The sequence below is a fragment of the Galeopterus variegatus genome, unplaced genomic scaffold (genome assembly GCF_000696425.1).
Source record: "Galeopterus variegatus unplaced genomic scaffold, G_variegatus-3.0.2 Scaffold3402, whole genome shotgun sequence".
Taxonomy (NCBI): domain Eukaryota; kingdom Metazoa; phylum Chordata; class Mammalia; order Dermoptera; family Cynocephalidae; genus Galeopterus; species Galeopterus variegatus.
In genome coordinates, this window is record NW_007729513.1 from 72,280 (window position 1) to 96,106 (window position 23,827).

At 39.5% G+C, this 23,827-nt stretch overlaps 1 protein-coding gene across 2 annotated transcripts in view; it reads left to right on the forward strand.

Annotated features, from left to right (window-relative positions):
• The window catches only part of DTNBP1 (dystrobrevin binding protein 1), a 94,456-nt gene that overhangs the window by 65,229 nt on the left and 5,400 nt on the right, over nucleotides 1–23,827 (forward strand). For both annotated transcript variants that reach the window (XM_008584903.1, XM_008584902.1), the window contains exon 4: nucleotides 17,701–17,856. In XM_008584903.1, the coding sequence (XP_008583125.1) occupies nucleotides 17,701–17,856 (156 nt within the window). The remainder of the gene's footprint in view (nucleotides 1–17,700; nucleotides 17,857–23,827) is intronic.

Genomic DNA, 23,827 nt, shown 5'->3' on the forward strand with positions numbered 1-23,827 from the left:
TTAGGCTTAGGAAAGGAATAAAAATAACAAAGACTTAAGAAATTATCTCTTAGACATCTGGGTCTGTTTCTAAGAGACCCCATTGGTTTTCATAAATAAATTTAAGAAATGGCAAAGATGTCTTAGGCAAAAAGAGAAAGCTCACCTGTTACCCAGAGCGTGCTTTGCACATGAAGAATAGAAGGAAGTTGTTCCTCTGCATTTGAGGAAATATAGATAAGGCCTGAAATGGTTTATACGAAAATGCTGACCAGACCACTTATCACTTATCATCTCTCTGGAATGCTGTATGGTTCCATCTTATCTGACTTTAAAACAGAATACATATATCTGATTGAAAGAAAGTGAGCCGAAATGCCCGGTACCAATCAAGCTTTATTACAGGAAGAAAACCTGCCGGGCTGCACTCAAAATGGAGGGCAGCACCAGGCCTGGGGGTGGGAGAGCTTATATAGACTGTAGGGCACCAAGGGCTGGCTGAAGCAGTCAAGGAGGGGCATTGTGAGGGAGGGGCATTGCACCCATGCAGAAGCAAAAAGAGTTTCTATTTCGCAGAAGTCACAAGGCTTTTTGTAAAGGGAAGTGGGGAGGGGTTGGGAGCCATTTTGTGCTTGGCCTTTCCTAAAATGGCACTGGTTATGTTCAAGATCTATCACTGATATGGTACCATCTTGTATAATACGAATTTTGCATTTTAAGATGTTTAAAAATCTTGTATCTTTATCCAGGACCTCGTTTTATATGCTAACATATTTTAAAGGTATGCAAATGTAACAGGGTTGTGTTCCTGATAATTTACAAACTGTCTTATAAATGGTTGACTTGTTCTACTTGAATTTCAGGCAAACTTTTTTATAAGTTGGCAAGAGCTTCCTTTTGGCTCCCCCCCCCCCCCGGCTTATCATCATATACAAAAAGACTAAATGATGAAGTGAAATGATTCTGGTTCGGTTTAGACTAACTTCTTTTCCTGAGTGGATATTTCCTGAATGCTGTGCCTTCTCACTCCTATCTCATAATTAGTCATTGATTTGTTCATTTCACAATCACTTTGGAGTTCCTACTTTGTGCCAAAACATTGGAAACCCACGAAGTACCCCAAGAAAATAACTTATTTCTGTGTATTGGACTGGTGGACAAATCTTTCTAAGGAATATCAACATATTATCAGGAGAGTTCATGAAAAAGACACTACCACATCAGAATTTTCAAAACACGTGGGTCTTATTTTAGGAATGTTAGTTCAGCTTGCAAGTTATACTGTTCTTATAGCAAAATAGCTTCTCATATATGAATAGCTGTCATTTTAATTGGGGACATATATGGGAATTCACAGTGTCTTCCATGCGTTAAACCTTTCATTATGGGTCTTATTTTAGGAATGTTAGTTCAGCTTGCAAGTTATATTGTTCTTATAGCAAAATAGCTTCTCATATATGAATAGCTATCATTTTAATTGGGGACATATATGGGAATTCACAGTGTCTTCCATGCGTTAAACCTTTCATTGAGGAGATAAATATCCTCTTACAGATTATGTACTATTCTAAATAAACTTTCAGTACTCCTTCAGTTTCTGCTTAATTTCAGTGGTTGTCAACCCTAAGGAAAGGTTCACAGCATATTCTGTGACTATGAATTTGGGGGAGCAATTCAGAGACTGTATTTTATTAATAGTTTGGGTGTGATTTATTGTTTTTGGAATGCTATTTTTTTAATGTGTTGTGGGTTTCTTGGCCAACTTTTCCATAGTCCTTGGATAATGGCACGTTTGTACTGAAATGAGTCTTGTTAAGTGCAGGTTTTTCTTCATATGTACAGCACTGATTATATGGACTAGTCATGGCATTGTCCATTGCCTGTCCCACCTCCTGCTCCCACTCTGAGCCTTGATGATTATGCTGTTTGTTCTCAGCCTGTATAATGGCATGCTGGTGTTTCCTGTCAGCTGTGCTACTGTTTCCTGAGCTGCTGTGTGCTGTTTACCTTCTGCATTACCGCACCTCAAACATCTGGCTTGCCGTGACAGCCTTCTGCAACTTTGTTATCAAGTAGCCTCTTGAAGGCCTGCTACTATGTGCTGGTATGACTGATGTTCCCCTGCTCCTGACATTGGCATTTACTGTGCAGACTTTTGCTGAGCGCCAACTCTGTGACAGGCTCTGAAGCTGCCAGGTTGAAAGACAGAGTGTCTGCCCTTAAGGAGCTTAGTGTCTAGTGGAATGACAGATGGGCAAGCATGAAGCATGAAGATGTAGCAGTCACATGGTCATGGGGGGAAAGAGAGCCTAGATCTCCCTGGCTTGGTCAGAGAAGAGAAAAGTCAGGCTGGCATGTGCAGGTTGAGCAGAAGCTTACTGAGTGCAGGCCTCCAGGCATAGGGCTGGTGCAGTCACGAAGTCAGGGGCCTGGCTTGTTTGGAGAAGCATGGGGTGTTGGATGTGCGCTGTTTTGTTGTAACAGGGAAAGCGACTTCATAGGGATATTTTCTGAATAGTGGTTTAGTTTCTAAGCTGTTTTTATAAACGTCTTCATTGCCCATAACGTAGTAGAGGAGCCAGGATAAAACAGGAAGAGCAGAGGGTAAAATACTCTCTGAACACGATTTTGGATCAGGAATATGACATCTTTGACATTTCATACTTGTCTTTATTTGCTGGTGCCTCATTCTGCTAGGCATCGATACCTTTATGTTGGCCAGAGCCTCTACTGAGACCCACCAGGGTTTGCCCTTTCTCCTTCCCCTTCTCACTGCTCCCTTCTTCAAAATCATCCCTCTTTGTACCCATTTCAGTCCTATATGTATGCAGCAGCTACTCCTAGGGAAGTGTTAGGGGAAAAGCAAGCATGACAAACTAATTCACATTAAATTTTGAATATTACAGTTTTCCCAGAGCCCCCAAATACAGTATTCTGTTTGCTGAAAAGGGATATTAAAACATAAATCTCTACTAGCTGAAATTTCAGGAAGTATTACAAAGAGAAGTGAGAAAATTCAGACAACTCAGCAGGCTGCCCCCCTCATTGACAGCTCCCCGGCTCGTCCCCTCTTCATGCCGCTCATGGACTCAGGATCTACCTAAGGGCCATTCCTACCATCTTTGCTGGCCATACCAGCAGCTGCCTGCGAAGGACAGGATCCGTCTCTCCTCCTGTCTCATTAGCTGGCAGTGAAGGACTTGCCCTGGAGGAGGGAGGAGACCAAGGCAGCCAATCATAATACTAATTTATTCATGAGCCTTCAACAGCTTGTAATTGAAAGTGATAAATCCCCATTTCTAAAATTTCCTGGAAATAATGAGGCTTCCAACAGATATGATAAGCTTTCAGCCATGCTGAGATTTGACTGTCACTGAACCTATTAGAGGTGGAATATTTCCAACTGGTGGCATGAGGACATTTATGAGAGGTCCTTGAATCCAAAGGCATGTTGAGCTGTGTGTCCAATGTGATAAATATTTTGTGTTGTAAGTATATACAATATTCTGTTTGAAATGTGTATAAATGTGTGGAAAATTGAATTCAAAGCTATTTTAAAGTGCTACTGAATTCATAATAGATTTTTGTTGTCACGTATTTTCTTAATAAATTGCCAAAAACTGTACACCGACTCTTAAACTTGAAAAGGTTTGAAACCCTTTGTCCTAGATTGTAATTTTTTGACTATTTAATTTGAAATCAAGGGAGTATGAATGAAAACATCTCTAAAGGTGATTGTTTTGAATGTGTGTACCTGTTCTTCAGTAAAGGCCAAAGAAATCTAACTTTTGAATTATTCTAATTAATGTTGAAAATCATTATGCTAATGTGAAACCTTAAACTTGATTTTGATTTCCTGGTGTTCCACTGGTGGATTGTGGGGAACTGCAGGTATAAGTAGTTAGGTTCTGTCATCTTTGGACAGGACAGTTCTTGAAGTAGAGGAGGGATTGGTGAAGTCAGGAGTTGCCTTCGCCGTGGTGTGGCTTGGGTTGTCTAGGGGCATGAGCTCAGAAAAATGAAAGATGATTCCTGAGTGTAGCTTTAGTCCTTCAGCTCGAAAGTCTTTTGGATTCTACAGTGTCCTATTAAAATTCAAATGTCCCTAGGAGATACTAAACCTGAAAATACGGAATCTAGGCTCAGAAGAGTTGAAAGGATCTGGTCTTGTTAAAACTTGTCACAGGGCTGAGTCAACATCTAGCTGAGTATAAAATGCTGGGAAAAAAGATAATGCAACCTAGTGAGGACAGGAAAATTAGCTCCAAGGAGGGAGACCCAAGCTTGCTGCAGGGCAGCCAGGAAGGGCTACCACATTCAGCCTGCCTCCTTCAGTACTCTGATATTTCTAGCCTCCTTTAGAAAGAAGAAAATCAGTTTTGTTTCTCAGATAGAAACGTTCAAATTGGGCTGGCTGGTTAGCTCAGTTGGTGAGAGTGCAGCCTTATGATACCAAAATAAATAATAAATACAATTTTTAAAAAGAAATGTTCAAATTACATACCCTCAGATCTTTGGGGTCTAACATAAAATTGTAAGTAGTGTTATTTGTGACCCCATTTTATTTTTGATCTCACTCATGAGAAAGCAACTGAAGTTTAAGTTTATTTCTCCATTCTTACCGTAAGGGGTTGCTGTGAAATTAGTTCACATTTGACAAATAGTTGCTTGTTCTTGGATGAAAAATATATAGAAATATAAATTTTTAATAATTAGTGACAATTTAAACTTTATATTTCAAATGTTTCTCTCATGGTTAAAATAAACAACAAACCCCAACTGTAGTTTCAGTATTATGCCCAATCACTATCCATCAGGTAGTTTTGTTTTTGATTTTTAAATTAACATCGCCTCATGTTTAGATGTGCTGACACGTTATTGCCTTTTTTCTCTTTTTTTTTTTTTTTTTTTTTTTTTTGTCCTCTGTCTCCAAATCTCTTTATACAGGCATATGAGTTTAGTTTTTGGATATTTCTCAATATTCTTTTATAAAATAGCCAATCTAAATCACTATTACCGTAGAAATGAGAATCGTCTTACTGAGAAAATTCCATCAACACAGTTTGTATACTGAAATCAAAATGTTGGGAGCAAGGGGATGCTTTTGATTATTGTGTCCTTAACCTGGATGTAATCTTACTTAACACATAAACCTATTTTATTGAATGACCGTTAATCTATAGCAAGTGGAGCTATTCTAAAACTTTAAAATATGTGATTATTTATGTTGAATAACAAGTGTACCAGGTTATCAAGGTTGGACAGTTTCTGGTTAATTCAAACCTTTTATCTATTGATATTTACCATTTAGTCTGTCAAAAATGACCAATTTTCAAAGCAGTAGAATGTACTATAAAAATTTTTAATGATTCAGAAAGCTCTAAAATCTTTTAATGCCTTAGGTTACCATCATGATTAATTAGTTATATTGATGAAGCTCAGATGTGTTGATTAATAGAAATTTCTGGCTGTAAAATTCTGGATAACACTAGATTTTACTATAGTATTGCTATAAAGTATGTATTTTAAATTATGAACAAATAAGCTACAAGAAGTTATAGGCACATAGTAATGTTCTTATTAAATATATTGAATGAAATGCATAAATAATATCACATAGGAATAAATGCATAAATACATTCATACATTGAATGCTTTTCAAAAACACTAATTTTATAACATCACAAAAAAACCAGTAAAGTACTAGTTGAATATGACAAAATATGTATCTATTATGGTTATTGGGAAAATAAGATATTTTTAGTATATCCGTAGAATCTGATGCTTATTTGAATTTTTAAGGCTATATAGCATTACAAAAAAGTTATACCAATGAGGGTAAACAGTCATCCACAGCCTCACTCAGTTAATAAAATTATTTCTTCATCGGTGCTTACTAGTCCTTTTTCATATGATAAGATATATGTATTGTTACTCTTTTTTCACTTGATATCTTAACCATGTTTATTGATGGCTACATGATGTTTCATCAAGTGAACATGTCATTTAATACAGAAATGAGCTTCTTAAGTGCATAGCTTTTTTCTTCATTTGGATTATGTCTATGATATAGCTTTGGAGGAGGGATCACTAGGTAAAAGTGTAAGGATTTTTTTATGGGTTTTGATACATCTCGTTATATTGCTTTCTAAGAGTCTTTTAACAGTTTATGCTCTCACTAATAATCTCACCTCACTCTTGCTAGTATTGCTTGTATATTGGCCAATAAGTGGTTAAAATGTTACCTCATTTTGATAACATACAGGGCTGAACGTTTTCTCTCTTCTGTGAATAGTCCATTTTTTTCTATTGAAAAGATTCTATTGGATCTTAATTTTTTCCAGCAGTTTTAATTTTTTTTACAATGGTGACATATTCTTTTGCCGCTTATGGCAACTATTTTTCCTTAATCTGCATTTACCATTTTATTGTATTTTTAAAAAACATTCCAAAACATTTAGTGTTAATTTACATGAAATCTGTTGATCTTTGATAATTCCTTCAATAGTGTGTAGGATCCTAATACCAATCTAAATTCATTTTATGCTGCTATAACAATACCTGAGACTGGGTAATTTATAAAGAACAGAAATTTATTTCTTATAGTTCTGGAGGCTGGGAAGTCCAATATCTAGGGGTCCACATCTGGCAAGAAGCGTAATCCCATAGCAGAAGGCAGGAGGGCAAGACAGTACACATGCCAGAGAGAGAAGAGAAGAGAGCCACACTCATTCTTTTATCGGGAGCCCACTCCCTTGATAATGGTGATTAATCCCAATTATCTCTTAAAGGACCCACCTCTTAACATTGTTGCATTGGGGATTAAGTTTCCAACACATGAATTTTGCAGGACATATTCAAACCACAGCAGTTGGTAACTTTAAAGATTTAAATCAGATTTAAGGTTTAAAGATATTCATCTCTTTAATTCATCTGACATGCCTCTAAATTGATTTTCTAAAGGGCTGACTAGTTTTCACAGTAGTATTCACTACAGAATCCTTTATTTTCTCATTTGTTTCTGATATATTCTGTGTTATATTAGCTCAGCATATAATCAAGTGTGTTTGGGGATATTCCATTTCAATGATCTATCTCTTTTTGTATTGCATGTTTAAATTGTTGTTTTATGAAGTGTTTTAATATCTGGTAGGGCAAGGCTCCCTCTTCAAAAATATAATATTAATATATGATCAAGTTGTGATAACAGAATTTCTAGGAAAAGTCTGTTAGGGAGCTTTTTATCCTTTTCCATACCCGTGATCTTTGAAATCTTGAAATAATTTGAGTTTCTGCATCAGACTTTGATATTTAATAATTTTATTTCTTGAGTTAATTTCTATAATATGTATACTTTTAAATCCAATTATTCATTTTGTTGATGCTTCAAAATGTATCAGTGTGTATTGGAGTATGGTAGTTACATGTTTTTATATCTCATCTACGTCTGTTGGAATATCCACTTTCTCATATCTCACTTTGCGTATGTATACATTTTCTTTTCTTTTTCGAATGTTTATTCACCAGAGTTTTGTCTATTAGTTTTAAATACAAATGTAATTTTATATTGTTCACACGAATGTCTAAATGGAGATGGTTTGAAAACCTCTCTCTGTTGTCTCTGAAAATGGAGAAGATAAAAGAACCCACCCTTGGTTAGATCTGGAGTTCAGAACAAAGCACAGATCTGGTCACAGGGTTTTTGCCTCCTGCTGTATGGAAGCCACCAAGTCATCGCACAGGGACTGGTAATGGACTACACAGAATGGGATGTAGTTGCTAACAAGGGAATCCTGCCATAAGGGGCTTGCCCCTCATCAGTGAGGATGACAATAGGTAATGCTTGTTTATGATTACGTATTTTGGTTGCTGGTAGAGCTTTTCCTTTTTGGGTAATTTCACAGATATTTTAAGGGGAGTTAAGGAGATGACATTTCTGTTGTTTTCATGAATTATGCCAGCTTCCTCATCTTATTTTTTTCCATTGTAAAAATGTTTGTACAAAGTAAAAATTTTAATGTAGTGTATGCACAGGTGTATATAGTTCTCCTAGAGCAGAAATTCTCAAAGTCTGGTCCTAGAACCAGCAGCATCAGCAGCACCCAGGAATGGGTTAGAAATACACATTCTCTGGCCTTACTGGATTACAGACTCAGAGACTGGGCATCAGGCCCAGCTGTCTCTGCGTTCACCTGCCCTCTATGTGATTTTGATGCTGCTAAATGTTGAGAACTGTTTCTGTAACCCCTTTGAATGTACTCTTCAATAACTGATTTTAACTCACAAACCCAGGCAGTTAGTTTATACTTCTTTTTCTAGAGTCTTTCATGCAACATTTTTCAAAAGCCATCAGGCCCAGCTGTCTCTGCGTTCACCTGCCCTCTGTGTGATTTTGATGCTGCTAAATGTTGAGAACTGTTTCTGTAACCCCTTTGAATGTACTCTTCAATAACTGATTTTAACTCATAAACCCAGGCAGTTAGTTTATACTTCTTTTTCTAGAGTCTTTCATGCAACATTTTTCAAAAGTCTTTTGAATTTTAAAGGATTCCTGTAATGATCTAAACCTCTTCTGTTTTTTTCCCAAATAATTGTTAATAAGTAGGCAAAATAACATAGGTAAAATTCAGGAAAGTGTCAGATGTAGCTTAAAAATTCTAGAAAATTGGGCTATGAGAATACTTCAAAAAGTTCAGGGAAAGATAGAATTAAGAATAATATGAATCTTTCCATGAACTTTTTGAAGTATCCTTGGTATTGTCTTAATATCTGTAACACAAAGCTTCTGGCCTGGAGTTTTTTCAGTCTTACCAAAAAAAATAAAAAGGAAAGCCATCCAACGAACGGGATAACATGGTATACTCTTGATATTTTATATAGCATTTTAATATATTGTTTTTGTAAAAACTGTCTTTTGTGAACATATCACAGAATAGCATTTTCAAATGGAGTTGAACCAGTTCGTTAACTATGACTCATCTAATCCATTTAATTATTCGGTGATCCCCTGCAGGAAGTACACTGGCCTTGATGCTATCTCCTTGCAGGCCACCTAGCCCTACTATTAACTTCCCACCTTAAGCTTATAAGTTTCTAAAAGGTTAATTACTCAGGAAACCTCTACCACAGAGTGAGTGCATTTTTCACTTATCCATTAATCTTAAATTTTTTGATCCTAATCTTTCTTTAAGCAATAAAATAACCAGGAAAATGAATGCAAAAATACCTTCAGGTTTTTAATAGTTAAATCTAATTTTTTTGAAATATTATCATTTAACTCTAATTCCTTAATGCTAATCTGATTTTCATTTAATTAATAAAAAATAGACAGGATTTGGATTACCCCCTCCTGCCCTAATCAAAAGTTAGTAAAAATAGAATCTTAGCATTTAAGAACTGGAAAAATGTTTCCTATCGATGTCATCCAGCTCCCCTCCTTATACTGATGAAAAACTTGAGGGTTCGAGGGGGAATTGGTATGCTCAGACCTGCAGCCATACACCAGCCCTGCAGTCTTCCCACCTGCCTTTCCCCTCCCATAAAAGATAGAGGACAGTTGAGCATTCTGTCTTACTGTTTGTGACAAACCTTCTCATACATATTGTGTTTCTGCATTGTACATTTTGCTAATACTCTAGATAGTGGTCATTTCCTTCAGGGAAATTGAAAGAAATTTTAAAAGGGTTCCGGAAGCTTCGGTACTAGAATAATGTTTCCTGCAACATGGGTTTAGGAAACAGTGCTTCCAGTAGCTGTTCCTAAGGACTGAACTTTGTGACCAACTTGGGAGTTGCCATGAGTCCTTTGTTGTGTAAGAGTTACTTATTCTGACTGTCTGCAAAAATCTGCTGTTATTCTAAACTTTTTAGGTAAGGCTTGTCCTTTCTTGGTTGCATGTAAAAGAAATAAGTACCATTTGATAATCGATAAATGTGTGTAAGGGGTATGTGTGTGTTAGAGGGAAGGTAAAGAAAAGTTCTGTAAAAAGTCATTTAAATGTCTTTTTAAAAACGTGTTAACTTTAGCATGCACAGAATTTTTTTTTCCAAATACCAATTCTGAGGAATAAGAGCTCCATAATATTTTGGCATGCTCATAGAAATAATGTATGGTATAAAATAATAATGTCCATCTTGGAAACTAATTATAGGAACACAGGGCACAAAAGTTGATATTTTAAATATACATGTATTTAAAAAGCCCCAATTTTAGGAAAATATTATTTAAAGGTGTCTGTTAGTCCAATCTGAGACAATTTGTATTCATTTGTTAAGTTGGTGGCAGGAGGTTGGGGAAACTTTAAAAATGGCTGAGTATGCCTTATTTTGAAAACTAAGGTAGGGCCGGCCCGTGGCTCACTCGGGAGAGTGCGGTGCTGATAACACCAAGGCCCCGGGTTCGGATCCCACATAGGGATGGCCGGTTCGCTCACTGGCTGAGTGTGGTGCTGACAACACCAAGTCAAGGGTTAAGATCCCCTTACCGGTCATCTATTTTTTTAAAAAAAAGAAAACTAAGGTAGAAAGAAAATGTAATTTTTAAATGTTAAAACTACAGAAAAGGTGGGTTTTAGAACTAGAAGGAAATTTTGTATATTTTGTCATCATTTAACAAGTCCTAAGTTTCTGAATAAAATTTTTCTAAAATTATATTTTACTAAGCCCAAATGTAAAGAAAAGTAAATTAGATTAAAAAAAAAAGAAGAAGAAAAGAAACTGTCCCAGGGAACTACAAGTACATTTAGAAACAGCAATTTTTGAAAATATTTAAGATGAATCTAAAACTTGTTTCTAATAGACGTACTTAATCAGGAGAAAGGAAAGAAGAGAGGAAGTAGATTCTCTGTAGTACAATTAGTAGTACCCTCCAAATGCTGGCAAGGACACAGCGAGTAGATACATTGACAGGGATTTAAAATGGAATAGCCACTTTGGAAAATACTTCGGCAGTTTGCTTCAAAACTGAGAAATGAACTTACTGTATGACCCAGCAATTGCACTCTTGGGCATTTTTCACAGAGAAATGACTTATTTTCATGTAGGAACTTGTATACAAATGTTCATAGCAGCCTTATTCTTAGTAGCCAAAAGCTGGAAACAACCCAGATGTCCTTCATTTTTTTTTTTTTTCCTTTTTGTCTTTTTTCGTGACCGGCAATGGATTGCAACCCTCAGTGTCACGCCCGTACCGGACCGGGACCGGCAACGGGATCGCAACCCTCGGTGTTGCTCCCGCACCTCGCTCAGCCAGTGAGCAGCCGGTCTGTATGTGGGATCCGAACCCTCGGCGGGAGCGCCACCGCGCTTCCCAAGTGGCGCACTGTAGCAGTGCGCCACCGGGCTGGCCCCCCAGATGTCCTTCAAAGGGTGAATGTTAAACAAGGTGGGGAACATCCATACCGTGAAACTCTACTCAGCAATGAAAAGGAACAAATTCCCTACCAATATGTACATTAACTTGGATGAACCCTAACGAAATTATGCTGAGTGAAAAAAGCTAGTCTCAAGGATATATACTGCATGATTCCATTTATGAATCATGTGAACTTGTGAATTAACATAATTATAGATTTGGAGACCAGATGAGTAGTTTGGGAGGGTGGGTATGGTGATAAAAGGGTAACAGACGGCAGTCTTGTGTTGGTACAATTGAGTATCTTGATTGTGGTGGTTACACAAAGCTATACATGTGATATGACTGTATAGGGCTATACATACACACACACACATATATGCATGTAGGACTGGTGAAGTCTGAATAAGCTCTATGGATGTCAGTTTCTTGGTTTGATATTATACCGTAATTATGTAAGATGTTAGCATTGGAGGAGGCTCAGGATGTACATTTCTTGACAATATCTCTGAACCTGTAATTATTTCAAAGTAAAAAAACTTTTTAAAAAAAGAGATTTAATATTGCAGTTTCACAGAGTTCAAACTAATAGCAACAAAAAAAACCTTGATGGGTATACATCAGAATGCTAGCTGTGATCATCTATTTATGGTGATTTAAAAGGAATTTTCACTTTATTCTTTGTGCTTTTTTATGGTTAAAATTTTTCTACAATGTCTATTCATTGTTCATGCATCAAAAAAACCTACTAAATAAATGCAAATAATTAGAAGCTTAAAAAAATTGGTAGGTCCCAAGTTTAAAATTCTGTCATACTGACAAAATGTAGTGTGGTCTTTTAGTGGTCATGTAATTGGACAACCTATTGACATTGTTTATAAAAAACAGCTTGGAAAGATTTATTTGTATTTAGAAATATGTTTAGAAATTCTCAGATATTTCACAATTGTCCCTCGATCATGCCACATGTATTTTAGTATCACAAAATTCATATTCCCTAACTCAATATAAAAAATGTGAATTGTAAATATTTAAATTATAGATTTTTGAGTTTTTTTAATCTTCATTATTTATCTTGAATGAAGAATGCTTTGAACCTTCAATATAATATAGAGATTACCAGAATTCTTCTCAACCCATATTTATTTAAATGTTATTGTTTCTCTTTTAACATTTTGGATTGAAGAGATTTTCATTAAGTCTTATAACAGAGGCTTATCCTAGTTTTCCTCACATAATCCATCTCTTCCCTTCCAGCAGCTTTGGGGGCCATTTCAGTTACTAACACCTCACTGTCTTTTACTACTTATCAGCTCCGTTAAAAGGCTGGGTTGTGGAATAGGTTGAGATTTTTCCTGAAAGGAGCTTGATGGATTTTTAAAATTCAATTTCATAAATCTTGTGCCACCCTTATGCCCCATTAAAACACATAATTGAGAATTGTTTATACCATCTTCACTAGTGTTGGGAAAATGGAACAATTTGGTCAGGCTCCCCTCGCCTCAGAGCCGGTTCAGGGTCGTTCAGTAAACATTGTATGTTTGTGGGTGGAATAAGTGTGCCTGCACGGAGGCGCCACTGTGGCTGGTGTTTTACTGCCTCGGGCACCCGCCCTGTGCGGCCATGTTTTTCCAAACCTCTGGCTTCTAAGGACCGTGTGGCTGGTTACCTAGCTGATGGACCTGCGTGGAGGGGTCTGGTGACCCAGCCTTAGCTCAACTGTCGGCCCAGGCGGTACAGGATCACCAGCAGGTAAAAGAGCCGCGACAACTAGCATGGTCGCCTGGCTTTACAATTGGCATCACGAACAGGATTAAGAGCTAGACAATTGGTACTGTGAGGATTCCAGGCCTTGCAGTAGCCCTTGTCATAGCCAGACAACTAGTAATAGAATTTTTTGTTGTTTTGAGTAATTATCCATTTGAAATTGAAAGTGGTGGCTAGCGTGGAAGTTGCAGTCAGATAAAACTTGAGCAATGATCTTGAAATAAAAAGAGACATAGACCTGCGTTAATAACGGAATTAAATGATTACTACTATCTCCTGGTAGAGAAACTACAGCTCTTCTGATTTTTTTTTCTTTTTAATCTTAAGGGCATTTATTGAAGTTCTTTCAATCTTTGTATTTGTCTTGGCTTTATCCCCATATAACAAATGTCATCTTAAATGTGAACAAGGGTCATTTTTTCTTGTGGAAAATGTTCTATAATTTATATTTTTCCATAGATTTGAAATTTTTTCCTTCAAATATCCTTATTTCACCATTCCCAAATTTGGTTGTTTCTTGATGCAAGCTCAGTGGATGATTTCAGGACACACAGCACAATTAGAACGTCCTCATTCAGTCATGTAGCTGAAGGTGAATCTCTCTTAGCTGCTGAGCAGCAAAGTTATTTTTAAATGCCTGCCATGTGCTTTTCATTATCATCCTGGATGCATAGCTGGTATAGTGTGACTGTACTCAGTGCTCAGTGATTCTGGCTTAGCGGTCAGCCCTGAGCTGTTAAGAGCAGGGCTCTGAAATAACATGTGAGCTGACACAGGACAGTTGAAGATATTTCAGATAACTAGTGAGTAATACATTTAAAACTTCAAATAGTGATCTTTGTTTCTTCTTTCTTTTAAAAATCATTTTAAGTTCCCTAATCCAATTCTCCCCACCCCCACTCCTGCCACCCCGTGAGGATTGAGACATGATTGGATTTCATTCCAGTATAGACAAAAATAAGATTAAAAAAAAAAAAACTATAGGACCAATAATTCAGAAACATGAATCAAACTTTTAAAGCAGAAGTCTCGAGAAAAAATGAAATGTCTTCAAGTTATATGTCTATGTATCTATAGAAAATCTTAATTCAGTTAAAACAGATATTCTTCAAAACCCCTTTGATGATTTCCACATTGGTCTTTGGTTTTGAGCTGCTTATTCTGGAATTATTTTTTTAAAAGAAGATTAACTGAACTTTGAAGTGTTCGAAGCATACTTAATGTATTGTAGGGTTGACTTATTCTAATGCACTTGGCAGTCACAAAGCATTTGAACAGAAATGTTGACAGCTGAAATGAAATAAATGAAAAGGCATCCTTTTCAGTTCAATTTTTTTTTTCTTATGAGTACACTCTAAATTCCTTACAGATTTATTAAGTGCACTGAAAAGTAACTAATTCTTAAGTATCTGAGTGGGGCTGAGTGTCGTACTCAATCCTGGTTCTTGGTGGTGTTTCATATCACTCCCTTTTTGAGAGCCTGTTGTTGAAACCATGCTGGTATTAACATCACCTGTCAGCTGTTGGTCAGTGCTGAGTGCCTGGTGATTCACTTATGCTACATCATTTAATTCTGCCATCAGCCTTATAAAGTAGGTGTTTGTAAACTCACTTGTACAGAGGAGCAAGTTGCCACTTAGGTGAAGTTAGAGCTGATAACAGAATCCTGGCTTGGAGTTCTCTGGAACAGCCTGAGACACGGATTTGCTGCAGGTAGTTTGCTTGGGAGGTGATCCCAGCAAGCAGCAGGGAGGAGCAGGAGAGCAGCACAGCAGAAGAGGGAAAGCTAACAAGGGGGAGCATGCTGAAGGCGCTGCTAGAGCCAGCGAGCCTTTGCCATTGCAGCAGGGTCTCTGAGAAGTGCTCATGACTCTTCCTAGAACTGCCCACCCAGAAGACAGGAGCCCTGGGCATTGAGACACTGACTTCTGTCATCCCTTGGTTAAGAGCTCCCTTTACTCCCCAGAACATCTGGGCTGTGCTGTGCTGGCCTGTGGGTTGCCCAGGATTCAGAGAATACTCTGAGCAGCACACACGGATGTGTAGCATGGCCTAGAGGAGGGGACACCCCCCCCAATCCCTTCCACGGTTGTGGTGGAGAGCAGAGGCAGGCTGAAGGGTGAGGCCCAGAGCATCTGCGGAAAGGACAGGACCCAGGCTGAGCTGACTCCCAAACCTGTGCCCTTTCCATTGTGAAACTGCCCTGGGAAACACAGATAGGAGGTAGAGGAGGGAAGTTTGGGTGACGTGGAAGTGGAGAGAATGCACACAATAGTTGTCACAGTATGAGGAACATACACAGAGGGAATACTGTACATAGGATTTTGTACAACTGGGAAAATTTACTTTCCTGTTTGTGTTGCTTTGGGTAATATTAATTTTATAGATTAGAGTACAAGAACAGTGCCAGAACATTCTAAATATTAGAGACTATACCTGAATTGAAATCACACAAACTCCATTACTGAGTTTTGAGGTCCATCATGCACACAGGATTATGTTGTGAAGTGTAGTGTTGGGAATGGGGGGTAGGGGGTACTAAAGCTGATCAGGCGGGGACCTCTTAGGCTGGTGTTCATTGTAAGATCTGCTTTGTTTGTTTTTTATTCTTCAGTCAGCCATATTTGGGCAGGAGCTGGAATTCAGACTGATGGGTTATTTGGACTAGTCCCATGTTGCTTGTATAATAGATCAACATGAACTTAGCAGTTCAACAGAACACGAATTTATCAGCTCATGGTCTACAGGTCAGAAGTCTAGGCCTGGTGTGACTGGGTTCTCTGCCCAGGGTCTCACGAGGCTGAACTCGGGGTGTCCAGAGCTGCATTCCTCTCTGAAGGTGCTGGAGAAGAATCCACTTGCAGGCTTGCTCATTCAGCTGGCTGCTACAGTTCCACTTCCCTGTGGTTATAGGATGGAGGCTCTGTTTTCTTGTTGGCTGTCAGCTAGGGACTGCTCTCAGCTCCTGGACACCACATGCAGTCCTTGCCAGGTGACTCCCTTCATCCTCAAATCCAGCAGCAGAGAATGTCCTGTGTCAAATTCCTCTCACACTTCACATCTTTCTCCAACAAAAGCCCCATCTCCTTTAAGAGGCTGGTGAGGTAAGGCTCACCCAGTCACTCCCCTTTTGGTGAGGTCAGCTGAGCCACAGAGCATCGCCTAGACATGGGGTCACATCACTGACAGTCGTAGTCCAGGGAGTTATGCAGGGTGGGCACCAGGGAGCAGAGGTCTAGGGCCACCTTAGCATTCTGCCTACACTCCGTGTGAAGTACAAAGGTTAGAAATAACCCTTGACCCACATACCAGGTGAGTAATGGTAAATGTCTAATCCTGATTTCATTGTTTCTGTTCCCCATGCATGCCTTGAGGAAAAGTTAAACCACTAGAAAGGTTCATCAGCTGGTAAATTTGGGGTTCTTGTTAGTGGTTCTTGCCTGGTATTACTGCCTCAGGCCTATCTTGAACAGCCACCTGGCCACTTTAATTATAAAGCTCTTTCACATTATCTCATATAAGTTTCACATCGATTGATACTGGCTTAATATTTCTATCCCACATTTTCAGATGAGAAAGGTTAACTGACTTAGCCATGTGGCATGGTTAATGAAACAGCAAAGCCAAGACTGGACACTTGCTAATAATATACCACAATGGCTACACACTTACTTTTTTTTCCCCCGTTTTTTTAAATGGTAGTAAAAAACATGTAACATAAAATTTCCTGTCTTAACAGCGCAGTTTGGTGGTATTAGATACATTCATAATGTTGTACAACCATCTCCGCCATTGATCTCCACAACTCTTTTCATCTTGTAAAACTGAAACTCTGCCCCCATTAAACACTAATTCTCCTTTTCCCCTCCCCCAGCCCCTGGCAACCACCATTCTGCTTTCTGTTTCTATGAATTTGGCTACTCTAAGTAACTCATATAAGTGGAATCATGCAGTATTTGTCTATTTGTGACTGGCTTGTTTCAGTTAGCCCAATATCCTCAAGGTTCATCTGTGCTATAGCACGTGTCAGAATGTCCTTCCTTTTTAAGGCAGAATAGTATTCCTTTGTTATATGCTTACTCTTAACAAATGTTTATTGAGTACTTACTATGTGCCAGGCACTGAGCTGGGGGACAAGATATTAAAATGAATAAAATATGGTCATAGTCCTCCAGGAACAGCAAGTCTTTACCTACTGTAATTTACAAGTCAGCTACAAAAGTTTGAACATAGTGGTGTGGCAACATCAGGATGCAGTGACAGACTCCACCTGGGTAAGCTGAGGATCATCTAAAAAGTCAGTCTTGAAGGACGTACTGCTGCTTGTCATTGAGAAAGGGCGATGTGGGTGCAAAGGCCATTTTGGCAGAGGGAACAACACATAGAAAGGTGTGGAATGAAGGGCCTCAGTACCCAGGTGACAGGTAATGGCAGGAAGTACAGCAGATTGGGGGCTGCTGTACATGCAGTCGGAGCGCCAGTTCAAGTTTGTCAATGCAACGCATCACCCTCAGCTTAGAGGGTGGAAGTGAGTAGCTATTTGTACCCATTTCTTATCTCGGACCCTTTCAAGCCCTAACCTGAACCATTCTGTGTCCTTAGCTGAACTAGATGCCGAGCACGCCCAGAAGGTCCTGGAAATGGAGCACACCCAGCAGATGAAGCTGAAGGAGCGGCAGAAGTTCTTTGAGGAGGCCTTCCAGCAGGACATGGAGCAGTACCTTTCCACTGGCTACCTGCAGATTGCGGAGAGGCGAGGCGAGTGGGGGACACCTGCTGGCAGCAGGGCCTCCCCCGGGACAGTGTTTGGCTGCACTCCTGGACAGTGGGCGTGGGACCAGGCCCTCGGAAGTCCCATTGTGTTACACCCCAAAATCAAAGCATGTGTGTCAGGCCAGGTCTTGCCCTTCTTTTGCCTCTTCCTATAGTGCTGGGCTTTAGTTGGCAATATTTTTTTTAAAATACCTTTTAAAATTACAAACACGATTATGTTTATAGAAAACTTGGAAATTTTTTTATAAAACGTAGAACAAAAGAGAATTTAACCATAATTCTACAGCACGGAATAATCCCTAGTACTGTTTTAGTCTCGTTCTTCCCAGCCTTTGTGCATCTCAGTCTTTTTATGTAATGGTATCAAACCGTACATGTATACATGGCTTCTTTTGAACTTGTCGTAATGTTGTGTAGGGCTCTTTTCTCTGTTTTTAGAAATTCGTTGAAAGGGTGTGTTTTAAAAACTGCACCTTCATCACAGTCTGCACCCTAATAACCAGTTCCGAACACTCAGATGCAGAAATGAGCAAACCGATTAGGGAGATAGCGAGATGCTGGACTCCTTCCTCCGGCCTCTCCTTCGAAGAACTGGGTGCCTCAGAAGGAGCAGCTGGCTGGGCAGGGCAGTGGCTGGCACAGTGCCCAGGGCAGCCTGCAGACACGTCTGGGTCTTTCCTGTCTTTCCTGCCCTCTTCAGTACCTCGTCTCTTCCTGGAACCCCCCTCCTCCCCACACCTCCGTCCTCAGCCTTCATCCTTCAAACTCTTCCCTGGCTTACTGGCCTGGCTCACGTGCTCTGTGCCCTGTGCCCTGCCCCCTCTCAATCTGTGTTCCTCTTACTCTGCTCCTGCCTTGCCATCCAATTCTGTGTCCCTTCCCAGGAGAGGTCAAAGAAATCAAAGAACGAGGAAGGAAAGTAATCTAGAGAAAACTGCTTAGTAGCAGTGTCTGAATGCCGCAGAATATACTGATGGGTGCAGATGGTCACTTCTGTGGAGAATGCCTTTCTAACTTCCGATGCATTGCGTGGATTTGAAGGTTAACGTCTCTGTCTCCAGAGCCAGCTGTTTCCTTTTTTGTTCCCTGCTTATCTAGAGCCTGTCTTCATCTAGAAAGGTCAGGCTGCATGTTTCCTCAGAGCATGTTCAGTATTCAGGGACTGTAGTGTTTGGGGCTGGTTATAAAGAGTTTTCTTTCTCAGTTCCTTTGGGAGGATGAAGAGGGTTTGCTCCAGAGATTCGTGTCCTGTTGGGGGCAGGAGCTGAGAAGGACACTGTCTTACCTCAGGCTGCCATAAGAAAATACCATAGACTGGCTTCAGCAGCAGCATTTTTCTCCCTGCTCCTGAGGCTTGAAATCTGAGACCAGGGTGCCAGCATGGTTGGGTTCTGGTGAGGGTGCTCCTCCTGGCTGCCTTCTCACCATGTGTTCACGTTGCCTGGGGGTGGGGTGGGGGTGGGAAGCTCCAGGGTGTTTCCTCTTGTAAGGGCACTAACTTCATCATGGGGGTCTTGTTAATGTTAATCACCTCCCACAGGCCCCATCTCCAGATGCCCTCATATTGGGGGTTAGGGCTTCAATATATGAATTCTGGGGGGACATTCAGATACACACACTCCAGCTGACATGCAAATGTGAGCATAGTGAGACACTGCACCAGTGACTCGTGCTGCAGAGGAGATGGGACAGTGAACAGAACAGTCATAGAAACTAGTGTAGCACTTGCCAGTGTGTTCTTTTAAGCCCAGAGGAGGTAGAGAGAAGATGTAAGTCCCCTCTAAGCAGCTCCCATTCTCCTAGGGAGACACATGGACACACAACCAATTGGGAGGGTGAAGTAGCAGAAGTGTGACAGGTTCAGAGGTAGCTCTTTCTGTTGACAGCAGCACCTTGAGACAGGGACTGGGCCGTGACCTGCAGTGGCCTTTCTGGCCAGCAGAGTACAGTGCCAGCGAAGAGAATGTGTTCAGCAAATCTTGTTGTTAAATATTAAGCGGTGTAATTTTTGTGGTGTAGAGCATCTCAAGAATAATTTTCTTCAAGTTTTCAGAAAAAGGTTGGGCTCACTTTTTTTTTAAAGGTAAAAAAAATGGAGTCAAACACATGTTACCAAATGTGTATAGTTTTGAAAATGTTGAAATAAATTGGAAGCCTGTGGTATTTTAGCTTTGTGTTTCACCTAGAGCTGAAAAGATATCCACAGACAGGCATCTTTCCACAGGGCTGTTCAGGGTGTCCTCAGACTTGCCAGCCTGGCAGGTCACACCTCCCTTTCTCAAGGAGATATGAGAAAGTTTAATTTAGAGGAATCAGTCAAAACAAAATTACAGAGAACATGGAATTTTGGACTCATTCCACTAAATCAGAAATAGCAGTCTGAATTTTTCTCGCCTTCAAAAGCATCATTTTTTAATTGACAAGGCCATGGAAAGTTTTATCCAGAAAATTATCTGAGTAAAAGGTGAAGGCACATCTGTGACCACTTGGATCGTGGTAAGGCTGGACAAACCCAGAACAGGGAGCCTCTCAGGCTTGAGGAGAGCCAGGGCAGTGCCCGGGTGCTGAGAAGCAGGGGGGGACCTGGGACCTGGAACAGAGCCATGACAGCCACCACGTGCCCAGCAGAGCTCTAAGTGTGATTAGGACATAATTAGGTACTTCGTAAGACCGTGGCTCATGTTTCATCTTCCACCTGGTACGACTCCCAGGTTCTCAGAAAAGCATTTTTATTGTTTTCATTTTATTGCTGAGTTTCAGGGTATCCTGACAATGCAGTTAGTTAATATTATTATCATTATTTTTTGGGCGGCTGGCCAGTACAGGGAACTGAACCCTTGACCTTAGCGTTGCAAATCTGAACTTTAACCAAGCTAAACAGCCAGCCCACAATTAGTTATTAACAGATCACTCTGGAGATGGCCTGCTTTGTACCCGTGTTTTCTGGTTCCTTGTATTTCCACAGTTAGATTCCAAGTTCCTGTGATCTAAAAGTTGAATCCCCTGGAGTCAGGGGTGCTCCCCAGTGCCCAGATGTTCCAGAGTGGACCCAGTGCCCTGGGAAGAGACTGAGGTGATGTTTGAGCTAGTGATAAAATTAATAATAAAGTTAGAAAAGATAGAATTAATAAATAAAAATGCACCTATACTAAAATTCACATAATGTCCACCAAGATACATTCTAGAATGCAAAACTACCTCAAAACCCAGTTGCCAGCTTATGATTTTAACTTGGTATAATTATCTCCTCTTGAGGGTTTTACTTAGAACTTTGAGACTTATTGTGATTCATTATTGGTTTTCATTTTAATTAGAAAGTATTTTAGATATCCAGAAAAGAACTGAAAATAATGACATATCCACATTTCTAGATCTAACATTAATATTTTACCATATTTGCTTCAGATCTTTAAAAAATGTTCTGAAAGGTTCCAGACATGCAAGAAGGCATAAAGAGTGATATAAGTATCCATGTACCCACCACTCAGCTGAGGAAATGAAACATCACCAACACAGTAGCGAACTCCCCCGCACCCCCCTCCCATGCCCCTTTCTGAATACATCCCCCTTCCTTGCCTCCAGAGATAACCATCCTGAATTTGGCCTTTGCCATTCGTTGTATTTCGTCATACCTTTACTACACACATACATATTCCAAAACAATATATGGTACACTTTGCATGTTTTAAAACCTTACAGAAGTGGTATTACATGGTATGTATCTTTATGCACCTTGCTTTCTCTGGCAGGCACCTTGAGAACCATCCATACTGATACACTTGGCTCTCATTTGTTGACTTCCATTCTTAAATATATTTCCACTGAATAAATATAATTTATTCATTGTTGTATTGATGGGTCTGTTTCCAGTACTTTTTTTTTTTTAATTAAAATCATTGCTGGTGTGCACACACTTATAATGTCTCTCTCCATACATACACACAAGAATTGCCTTAGGGCAGAGACTTGAGCTGCCCCACAATCCCCTGGAGGGCTGTTCACAAGTGGACTCCTGGGCCCCACCCCAGGGTTTCTGATTGTAGGTGTGGGGTGGGGCCTGAGGCTCTGTATTATCAGCAAATTCCCATATGATGTTGAGGCTGATCTGGGGACAACACTTTGAGAACCTCTTCTTTAGGGTACATAACTAGGAGAGTAATTTCTGCTCGCGTAACATGAACAAGTAATTGCTTTCCAAAATGTTTATGCCAGTTTACAATCTCCCTAGCCATGTGTGCATGTTCTGGTTACGTTTTTGCCAGTGTTTGATAGTGTCAGATATTTAAGCTTTTCCAATCTGTTGGTATAAAATGACATTTTATTCTGGTTTTAACTTAATGTTGATTTCCTTGTTAATTTCCTTGATTGCCCATTTTTTCTGTTTAGTTTGTCTTCCTTTATTGAGTCTTACACTTGTGGATATTAACCTTTTGATTCTATCCAATGAAGACAACTTCTTTCCGTCTGTGGCTTATCTTACCTATTTTAGAGTGGTTTTGCTAAATCAAAGTTTATTTTTAAGGTGATCATCTTTACCCATTTTATTGTTTATGGTTTGGGCTTTTGTGTCTTGTCTAAAAAATCCTTAACTCCAAGTTACGAGGACATTCTGCTGTGTTTTATTTTGAAAGTTTTAATGTTTTCCGTTTTCTATTTGGCTCTTTAGCCTGCTGCCAGTTGGCTTTTGTGTATGCCCTGTGGTAGGGATCTAATTTTAATTTTTTTCCATGGCAATAACTATTTGTCTCAGCACCATCATCCTTTTTCCACTGCTTCATGCTGCTTTCTGTCTGTGAAGGTACGTGAAAAAGTTCATGGAAAGATTTGTATTATCTTTAAATTCTACTTTTCCATGAACTTTTTAAAGTACCTTTGTATATCGGTGTTCATACATTCATGAGTCTTTTCTAGAATCTCTTTTCACTTCCATTCTTCTGTTGTCCAGCCCTGAACCAAAACCATTCTATCTTTTAATTATTCATCAAGCAATGGTTCTCAGCTAAGGATACATGTGCCCCCCAGGGGACACTTGGCAATGTCTGGAGACAATTTTGCTTGTTGTGACTGGAGTAAGTGCGTGCTATTGGCATCTAGTGGGCAGAGGCTAGGGATGTGCTCTTAAACATCCTGCATCACACAGGACAGCCCCACAGCAAAGAATTATGTGGTCTCAAGTATCAGTAGTGCCAAGGCTGAGAAACCCTGTTTTATAAGAAAGTCTTGATATCTGCTAGAACGATTGGCCTGAGACCTACCCTGCACATATTCATCCATTCGTTTTTCTTCAGAGTTGCCATGGCTATTCTTGGCTCTTTGTCCTCGGCTTTTTGTCCTTTTGTGTAAATGTTAAAGTTTCAAGTTCTTTGAAAAACTTTGCGCAGAGTTTGACAGGAATTGCATTAAGTTTCTGGACTGAGGGAGAACGGACCTTTTACTGATAGTGGATTTTTCTGCAAGCGCACATCTCATCACTGATTCCCGAGGGTTGGGTGGAGCTTGGCTCACTGTCTGGCACCAGTTTTTGAAGAACTTACCTGGTCGTCTTTTTGATGATTATAGAGATTTTCTTTCCTTTGTAATTTTGTCAAGTTTTCTATGGAATTGTCTTTGGCTTTCATATATTAGCATAACATTGTCCATAGTAATCTTTCCACACTTTGCTGTATTTGTGGGTAGGTTTGCTTTTGCATTCCTACAGTTGTTAATTTGTGCCTTTTATCTCTCTCTATTCCTGATGAATCTTGCCCACAACATATTCATTTGTAAGTTTTTTTTTTTCTTAAGGAACCAACTTTTTTGTTGTTCCTCTCTACTAGTTCATTAATTTTGCCTGTTTAGTTTTGTGTTCTTTGGGCATTTCTGGTTTTTTTTCTAATTTAAGCTGAATGTTTAGGTTCTATTTTCAGTTTTTCTCTCTAATCTAATGAGGCATTGAAAGCTATGAATTTCTGGCTGG